General features: G+C 46.7%; 1 protein-coding gene across 1 annotated transcript; it reads right to left on the reverse strand.

Moving 5' to 3' along the window:
- Positions 1-8,098: 8,098 nt before the first annotated feature.
- On the reverse strand, positions 8,099-9,349 carry LOC308333114 (kelch domain-containing protein 3-like; the record flags this gene model as incomplete). The annotated part of the gene is made up of 1 exon (XM_080789309.1): positions 8,099-9,349. The coding sequence occupies one exon, from the start codon at positions 9,347-9,349 to the stop codon at positions 8,099-8,101; it is 1,251 nt and encodes a 416-aa protein (XP_080645435.1).
- Positions 9,350-10,456: the final 1,107 nt, after the last annotated feature.

Consider the following 10,456-nt stretch of genomic DNA (forward strand, 5'->3'; position numbering starts at 1 on the left):
AACCTTCAACGTCTTCAGGCTCAAATGTTTATCCGCTCAGATCCTTGGACGGGGGACAAGCTTTGTGGAGAAACCAAATAAAGTCTTCTCCCTCTCTCTAAAACTCTCTCTCTCTCGCACATCCTCCCATTCTGTCTCAACTGTACACCTCTCTCTCTCTCTCTCTCTCTCTCTCTCTCTCTCTCTCTCTACAGTGAGCTCAGCTGAATTCCAACAGCTAATACAGTACTTGATCATCCTCAGATTGTTCTGCTATACTGCCAGCTCATGGAACCACGACAGGGAATGTGTTTCAAACTATGCATGTTTCAGGTACACCGTACTTAACGTACGTCCCACCTGCCATAATAATATCTCCTAATCCTCCTATAAGCCATAGTTTCGATCATGTTACCTCGATCTCCTCCTAGGCTGATTTATGCCCAGTCGAACGGGCCCGCCCGTCCAAACCGTAAATCAGGATTATTGTTATTTTTCTTCTTTTTCAGTTAGACATTGACATCCATGTATATTAGGTGTAGTGCAGTTGGTTCTCAAACGATAAAGACCCCATATTAAGATGTACAGTATTTGCCCGGGACCCCCATATACAAGGTTTGTGTTGTTGATGCCAATGTTGCAAAAAACAAATCTCCAAATATATAACGTCACAATGTTTTTTCAAATCGCCATTGTAGGGTTCAACTGGTTCAACTGATTTTGATGCTATATGCAGCACTATGTAACTATATAATATTATGTCCCACAAAATTATAAAGTTACACGTTTAAGCAATAACAATCATCCTTCCATTAATGTATAGACTGTTTTACTACAGTAGGCAGGGGAGACAGTGAGTTTCATCCTGGCATTTAGCCAAGGCACCAACCATGGCAGAACTGCCAGTCAAAGCGAAGCGAAGACTGGCCAATCACATCACGTCCTCGTTCAACTTCTATTGAAATGAATACTACATAGTGCTGCTTTAACAAGTTTAGCTGGGGACACAGCCTGCATGGACCCTCCTCAAAGACCCCTGGGGGTCCCCGCCTCCCGAAGCTCACTTTAGAGAACCACTTATCTAACCAGCTCATATGCAACGGGTTGTAAAGGATGCAGTCTTGTTTATATTAAACTCTTAATAGACTTCAAGAGTTTACCGTGCCCTGCAGGTGTTCCCTGCAGCTCAGATGTTCCTCTCCTCAAAGCTGGGGGGGGTGTGTGGAGGGGGGGGGGGGGGCAGTATACAGGATCGAATACTTTTCACTGAGAAACACGCTGTCGGCCGGTCTCTGAATCTATACGTAAAACCTGCCACGCCATCGCTGGCCCATGAGCCGCTTGAGTTTCTATACCTGCCGTATGGTGTCCATTAGCTACGGGGAAACAGACCTAAGAGCTGCTTCATGGAGCCCTACAGTATATAGCCAGGGAGCCAGGCCTATATGGGTTATTATTATTAGTGTCCCAATACACTGTTTTTGTTCCCGATCCGATCCCGACACCACAATTTCTGTTCCAGTGTTGTGATCTTGTGTCGTGTTTACAGCTATCTAGCTACAGTAGATATCTTGTGACATGTTTATACAGTAGCAGACTCCTCACTCAAATGTGCACTATATACTGCACTATATACTGGGATATTCAATAAATACCGATACAGTATTATCAGGACATCTCTAGTTATTATGGGCACATCTCCTCAGTATACCTGCAAAAGCCCCTGTGGCTGCAATCAACACTTTATCTTCAGCTGGTAAAGAAATGCCCCTCTTTTGTTCCCCTTCTTCCATAATTAACAGAGCCACTTTAGCACGTTTCATGCCAGTAAGGTCAGTAACATGTCTTTTCATTTGAGGGGCGCCAGCCCCTCCTATATTGAGCTATAGTGTAGATCTTCGTCTTACACAAACATTACATTCCCATTGTCAATGAATGGACAATTTATGTCATATGTAGACGACCAAATCGGCTATTTTTATATATATTTGGGGCTTTCTGTGCCTTTATTTGATACTGACTGACGGAAATGGGAGCTGGGCAGTGACACGCAGCAATGGTCGTCTGGATCGAACCCGCAATACTAGCAGTCTGGATTAGCAGCCTAGATGTCGTCATGTATCATGACAGTATCATATCAGTATCCTGATCAGTTTCATGGTCAGTATCATGACACTCCTGGAGAGCAAAGTGAATCAACGATTCAGTATCTTCTGGAGGACTGTGGGTACTGCAGCCTTTTGGCAAGGAGCTCAAGCTTGCTTCTGTCTCCGTTTTAAAACATTGTAAAATAGGCCAATACGCGGGCGCCAACAAGCACACACTAAAAACACCTTGATCTAACTAAGCAACTAAAGTAGCTCCTCTAATGGTGGACTACTGTGAGGACCCTAGTTGCCAAACACTCTAAAAAGCAACTCTCATAAATGGCCGTGGAAATCAGAAACAGGGCCTGGCCTTTTGATCTGACTCAGCGATATGGCGAAGGTACAGGAATACACTTTTATCGAGGATTAAAAAATGGCGGAATTCTCAGAAATAGGATGTTGAGGATGAGTGGTGAAAAGTACATTCACTTAAGTAGTAGACCTACTGTACATAAGTTACAATTTACTACCAATACTGTACAAATACTGGAGTATTTCCAATTTCCAATACTTTTACTTCTACTCTACTACAGAGGCAAATATTGTACTTTTATTCCACTACAAGTATATGAAAAATTTAGTTACTTTGTAGATTTTGATTATTATTACAAAACACACTAAGCCACCCTATATATTTGGCCATTTAAAAGTAAGGATTTGAACATTTTTAATGCATTCGCAAACTTCGGCCCTGCCAGACTTTTAACAGACTACAGTATATATTGCAGTATTGAGGTAAAAGAATGTGACATACTTTTCCACCACTATTGATTATTCCGTCATTTCTAGACGTGGTAATCGTGTGATGTCTAATATAGTGGGGTTGGCCTGGTAAGAGCATGTACATACAGTACTGTACCACATCATTGTAAATGAAGGTTGGACAATGGGAATGTAATGAATCAATGAATCAACGTCAGAATCGATAAATACGTCTTATGAGAGTCTAAATCTTGTGCTATAGTTCAGTCTAAACTCCAGCTTCAAAACCAACTGGAGGCCCTTTATATTGCTGCATCCATGCCATGCCATCCTCTCCCTCCTCCGCCTGTCCTGTCTCACAATAAAACAGAAATGTTGGAAAAATAATCTTTAAAATAGTCTTAATGCCAGCCAGAGTTAAGTTTCCGTCGTTAATTCACCCCTGGGCCAGCTTTGTACTGTAGAGATGGAATATTTCACCTCATAAGCAATAAGAGTCCAGAGCACTGCATTTTAAGACACACAGCATTGATCTAAAACTTCGCTCGGAACTGCACTTGAACAAAATAGGAGATCTCTCCACACTCTTGTTGCAGCCTGAATATTGATCATGCTTCTAGGGCTGCCTGCCGTCCGCAGAGACCCATGTTAGCTCAGGTTGCAGTACCGCCGTTCCAACAGACATCTGGTTTTGTCACTGTTGGACACTTTTTGGAGCTTCAGGCCAGATCAGCACACTCCACCACTCACTCACTCACTCGCTCGTCCTGCTTAGAATGTGACTGGAAAAGTAATTAGTCAGACGGGTTGGCCTCCTGGTTGTGGAACAGTCGCAACACGAGAGAGGATTTCCTTATGTGCAGACCATGTCCAATGGGAGAGAGAGAGAGAGAGAGCTGTTGAAGTTCGGTGTGGTTCGCCCTCAATGTGGAGGTGGAGGTTGTTTTCCTTGAAGGGAAACATTCTCAGTGTTGGTGTGCTTTTCAGTTCATGGTCGATGGTTCTCTTGGTCTGTACAAAAAACCAATATTGACAATATAATATAAACCCTTTCCTTTTCCCCCCGGCCGGCCTGCCTGCCGTGCAGTGCCAGTTCCTAGATAGGGGAAGTAAAGGGTGAGAACTCTCTAAGAACCACTTAGAGGGGGGGGGGGGGGGGGGGGGGGGGATTAGAGCTTCAGCTTCACCCAGCTGATGGCTGCTCAGATGGTCCTGAGCAGTGCTGGGGCCTGGGGGAGGGGGCCTACAATTCTGTCTATGGCTGGCTGCTATTACATCAATGTAATGTCTTTGCCCAAGGACACTTCGACATGTAGACAGTAGAGGAGCCGGGATTCGAACCGCCGACCCACGGATCATTGGACGACCTCCTATACCTCTTGAGCCACAGTCACATTGAGTTTACAATATAAATGGCGGTCCCAGAGATAGAAATGCCATTAAATGGGGGTCCGTACAGTACGTAGACTACAGTAACAGCATAAACGACCTGGCATAATCAGCATCTCTGCAGCAAACCTCCCGACTCCCGTCCCAGAGGACAAAAAATGCCGATCAAAACCGTCTTCATATAAAGGCTTCAAAAGCTCTCTGTGATTTTTAACAGGCAGAGATTTTGCAAATACAGATCTCACAAAATGGCTGTTGCTTTTTTTTCTTTCTCCTTTCAACCTATAAAGGGGAGGACGTACAGTACTGTTATGCACCTCCCAAATGTCCTACATACTGTAAGCCCTGTCATCCATCTCTCCTGTTTAAACACAGTATCACAGAGTCAGAGACACCCACGGACCAATCTCTCTCTCCCCCTCTCTCTCTCCCTTCCTCCCTCTCAATCTATGGCACTATTTTACTTTCTTCTCTCTCTCTCTGTGTGTGTGTGTGTGTGTGTGTGTGTGTGTGTGTGTGTGTGTGTGTGTGTCTCTCTCTCTCTCTCTCTCATGCCTGTCTGTGTCTCAGCTCTACCTGGCAGGGAACCAGGAATAATGAGAGAGAGAGAGAGAGAGAGAGAGAGAGAGAGAGAGAGAGAGAGAGAGAGAGAGAGAGACAGAGAGAGAGAGACAGAGAGAGAGAGAGAGAGAGACGGAGAGAGAGAGAATGAATCAAGGCCAAGAACCAAACCCACTGGCCTTTTTTCTCAGACTATAACCCTCTAATTTTACATTTATTTTAAGACTGAGTTTATTGAGCATACACGGTGCATGGTGGCCATGGACAATGCATTGTCTCTCTCTCTCTCTCCCTCTCTCTCTCTGTCTCTCTTTCATTGCTCTCTCATTTAGGCCGCTGTGGTGAGGACGTACCCGGAGCATCGAAGGTCAATGGACAATAGTTTTTATTTTTGTTTGTTTATTTGTTTAATCTCGTACATATAACGGGACAGCCTTTTGATGTACTGTATAACAGTACGGCATAAACCACCTATAGTCCCGTTTTATAACAGCTTTGGCTGTTCGGAAATAGACTGCTTAACAATAAGCTGATTTTATATTTATTTCCCTGCACGGTGTTGTCTTATGTCTGTCTATTTGTGAAAATAGAATTGAATGGACTCATGTTATGTCAAAACAAATTCCTATGTGTGTATACACATTACACAAATGGCAAATAAAGGTATCTGAATCTGATTTTGCATCTGAGAATAAAAGATCACAAACAATCACAGTCAACTGAATCTAAACTCTGTCTTTGCGATCTGTTTTTGTGCCAGTGTCGTTCCAACAGTGTCGTTCCAATTGCACTTATTACAATCAGTGTTGCTTTCGTCGACTAAAACTAAGACGAAAAATGTTTGTCGACTATATTTTTTTCACTGACGGAAAACTAAATGAAAACTAAGCTATGGTGACTAAAACTAAGACTAAATTTACTGACAATTTAGTCAACAAATAAAAACTAGACTAGTGGATCCAGTATAACTGGCCACTGGGGGTCCCTGGACCACATGGGGACCACCTGGAACCCCTTCAAGGACCCCTGGGGGTCCCCGGACCACATGGGGACCACCTGGAGCCCCTTCAAGGACGACTGGGGGTCCGCGGACCACCTGGAGCCCCTTCAAGGACCGCAAATTCTGGGAATCACTGCTTTATGGGAGCTTTTTATTGGCTGCTGTTAACAGGGTGGTCAGCAGAGGACAGCCTGAGGGGCACTATAGCCTATACGATGCATGCTTTTTGAAATGACGTCATATGGCAGCCGCAAGTCTATGGACTTTTAATGTTCGTTTAGGGCAGTGGTTAACAAACCCTTTTCACATCAAGGCCCGTTATTTTGTCGGCATTTGAGCCACACAAGACGGTATATAATACAATTAATATTAGCCAGAGTATACTCTACCCAAAACCAATGTTGGCATGTCCCCTATACACAAACCCACAGTTGGTAGTTGCTCCCTACAGTGGAGTCAGTCAACAATCAATCAAGCACCACACAATATACTATATAAAGTCCAACGAATCTCATTCCCTGCAACATAAACAATAAAGAATAATTCAGAGTTCAACACTTGTTTGTCAAATTCAAGTGGCAGGGTGAACACTTTTTATGCCAACAAGCAGTATTGTACACAGTCAAACCCTCACCCTAACCCTAACCACCCTAACCCTAACCTAAACCTAACCCCCAACCCTCTCCCGACCCCCAACGCACCTCGGACTAATGCTCCTTCGAACCAATGCTCCGTTGGACCATAGTATGCCTATGCCTCCCACGCAACTCAGTCTACCAACAGATAGAAAGTCAATGACAATCTAGGTCTAAATTCAAGCATTTTCTCTGAACCTGCTTCAAACATATAGGCCTACTACAAAACATTTACTAATGAATGTATTGATTTCCACAAAACCTATAGATCAGGACCCAGTAGGGAGATTTTGTTTTATCCTCTCTCAAAAGAAAATGTCTGAAAATACACATTAACTAACAAAGAAAACGATATATGTCATCAAAGCGGTCAATAAATGTATAAGCCATCAAATCGGCAGCAGCATTTGAAGACGACTCATAAAAACCAGTGCTGTCGACAGGCTTTAAAAAACAAAAAAACACTTGTATGCAACACAATATTATACAAGAAACCACCACTCCTGAATGAAGTGTCTGGTGCAACGCACAGGTCCTGGCAGTACTCCTGGTGAGAGCAGGAGTGGACCTGGTGAGACGTAGGTGAGACGTAGGAGGGGCCCGGACAGGAGTCAACCTCTGCTCAGGAACGTACACTCGTTCCAGTTATGAAAATGTCTGATCTCTTATGTCAGCCATGCCCAAATATGGTGTAGGACGTCAGTGCTATGATACACGCACACACACTGTATAGATAAAGTATAGACTACAATGTTATATTAGATAGGCCGATGTGTCTGTCTGTCCCCTCATACGGGGTCCATGAGGCCAGTCTCTGAGGTCAGTATAGGCTACTATGACATCATATTGATATTCTGCAGGGGGATTTGCTGTATCAATATTCTAAAAGGTCTAAACGTCTAACATCTCCCCGGTCTATGGAGAATATCCGCGGGCGGCTTCAACGTTGGCCCACTCTGGGAGCCTGAGACTCGTTCACTCACACGCACAACTTCTTAAAAGTTTAATACTGGAAGTCAAAGGTCGGCTCGGGCTGAGACTTTGCTCAGACACGGAGATGACAGACATCATCCTCATACTGATATATCATACAGTAGTACATGTACAGTAGATGACAGACATCATGTACAGTAGATGACAGACATCATTGTACTGATATATCATACAAGTACATGAGCCAGGTGCACATTGAATCCATGTCATTATTAGACCCCATCTGGTTTAGTGGACTTGCTGTTTTAGTAAACAAAATACTCAACACATGAGTACATGTTAACACTTTGACTCGGGCGCTGTCACTTCTCTGCCAGCCGGATATTACAGTCTTCACGGACCTTAAAACCCCTAAAATCGCCTAAATTTAATGATGCTGATCGTAAACTCTAAAAGTAAATATTGTAAACTGCGAGGTAGCGACGCGGTTATCACAGCACGTGTACGTATGGAGCGACAAATCTTGGTTATTAATAACCTATAATGACTTGTCCAAAGTCGTCCTTGGCCGTCTGACTTTGAGGTTTACAGAAATTCAAACACCAGCTAAAGCCAAGAACACAAAACAAAGATCCCAAATGTTCCGGTGAAATAAGCGTAACTATAAATCTGAAATAAAAAAAAAACTAATATTCGTCAAGACTATTATTATACAAACTTTTATTTACTGGTTAGTTAGTAGGCCTATATGGTTATTTTTTAGTTTTTCTTGCCGTTGTGTTTTTGTGGACCCTCCTGACTTTGTTGTCCTGCAGTGTGCTCGCCGCCGTTTCGCTTTTCCTTTTGCTAGCTCCGGCGAGCGGCGCAGCAACTCTCACGTTCTTCCTCCTGCTGTTGGTGGTCATGGCCACCAGCTCCCAGCGGACGTTGTGCGGGAGCCCCGAGCGCCGCAGGCGCCAGCGCACCACGGCCACCTCGCACAGCGTCTTCAGCGCGGGCCGGAAGTCCAGCACGTGGAGGTCGTCGGCGGCCGCCGTGCAGCCTCCCTTGTAGCCGCCGAAGAGGACCACGCGGTGGTCGGCCACCACCACGCAGCACATCCCGTACATCCGCGACGGGCCCTTCCCCCCGCTGGGCTCCACCTTCCGCCAGGAGGACGTCTCCGGGTTGAACCGCCACAGGTCGCTGAAGGTCCGCTGGAAGTTGCAGCCGCCGAAGATGTACAGCTGCCCGCCGTGGGCGAAGGCCGACTGGCCGAAGCGCGCCTCGGGGAGGAGCCGCGCCGGCGGGACGCTCAGCCAGCAGGCGGTCCTGGTGTCGAACGCCCGGACGTTGTAGTCCTCGTGGTCACCCCAGCCGCCGAACACGAACATCTTGGTGCCGATGACGGTGGCCGAGTGGCAGGAGGAGGCGGGCGGCGGCGTGCCCCGGGTCTTCACCAGGGACCAGAGCATGCCGCCGGCCGTGTCCAGCCGGTAGACGTTGCTGTTGCACTCGGGCTCGAACGCCTCGTTGATGGTCAGCCCTCCGTAGACGTACATGGAGCTCCCCACCACCACGGCCGAGTGGCCGCAGCGCGCCCCGGGGGCGGGGCCTGAGGTGGCGGCCTTGGACCAGCGGTGGGCGTCCACGTCGAAGGCGTAGGTGTCGTTGGTGCTGTAGATCCCCGTGTAGACGATCCCGCCCCAGATGTAGATGGTGTTTCCCACCAGGACGGCCGTGTGGCCGGAGCGCGTGGACGGAACCTCCTTGGAGGAAGAGGAGGAAGAGGAACGTCGTCCTCCTCCTCTCCCGGTCGTCGTGGTCGCCGCCGCCTGCGTCAACTTGGTCCAGCTCAAAGACACCGTGTCGAAGACGTGCACGTGGATCTGGTAGACGTCGTGGCCGCCGCCGGGGGCGTCGCCGTTGCACGGCCCTCCGAACGAGTACACGCTCTGCCTCACGGTGACGGCGGCGTGGTGCGTCCGCGTGGGCCGCTTGGCCTTGGACACGGTCCAGTACATCTTGGACCGTGTCGCTTCTCTTGTCTCTAATACCTCGGAGTTCCTCTGTGTCGCTGTGCGTTCTCTCCGATTAAATAAAACCTCTGTATATCCGGCTGACTGTCTTGTCTATCTCTCTCTTCTCTTGACGTGCACGGTCGTTCGCAGCGCCTACAAGATATAGGTCGAGGTTTGATGTCACACACCAAGCCGTCACGCTTGCCTACAACAAGTTAACAACCATGCCGATTTGTACAGACATTTAGTCGAGCAGCACTGTGCATATACATATATGGAGATCTCTGCATCGGTCAGTCCTTTGTCCCTTTTTTATGACCATATATGGAGATCTCTGTATCGGTCAGTCCTTTGTCCCTTTTTATGACCATATTTGGAAGTCCCTGATGTCATCAGTGTATGCCAATAGCCTATATGGGCATGCTGATATGCCCATACATGGATATCTCTGTATCCGTCACGTCCTATTGTCCCTTCTATGCCCTTATATGGAGGTCCCTGGTGCCATCAGTAGGCCTGTATATGCCCATCTAGGGAGATCTCTGTGTCTGTCAGTCCTTGTCACTTTATATGTCCATATATGGAGGTCCCTGGTGTCATCATTATCTACCAACATATGGGCATGCTGATATGCCCATATTTGGACATCTCTGTCAGTCCTTGTCCCTCTTAGGCCCATATATGGACATCCCCGATGTCATCGGTATATATGCATGCAGTATGGACACGCCCCCTTTTGTGGCCATATATGGAGCTGACTCATTTGTTTGCACCTGACGCCATGACGAAAAATTTAGTTTAGACAACACACTCCATATTTGGGAATAGCTGCACTCCTTATATGGTTATGGCTGAGTCATGGTGACATGAGCGTGACGTCTACCCAGCGGCCGGTCCTCCCATAATGGCTCTCCATATATGCCCCTCGGGTGAAATATATATTTCACCCGAGGGGCATATATGGAGAGCCCTTATGGAGAGCCCTCGTACAAGGTTTCTTCGACTATGCATCCACCTCCTGGTACCACAGCACCTCAAAAGGCCCTTAAAACAAGGCTCCAGACTTCACAAAACAAACTCTTCAGGCTACTACTGGGCCTCACCCCCCGA

Source organism: Protomyctophum bolini (assembly GCF_963924005.1).
Source record: "Protomyctophum bolini genome assembly, chromosome: 18".
In the NCBI taxonomy this organism is placed as follows: Eukaryota; Metazoa; Chordata; class Actinopteri; order Myctophiformes; family Myctophidae; genus Protomyctophum; species Protomyctophum bolini.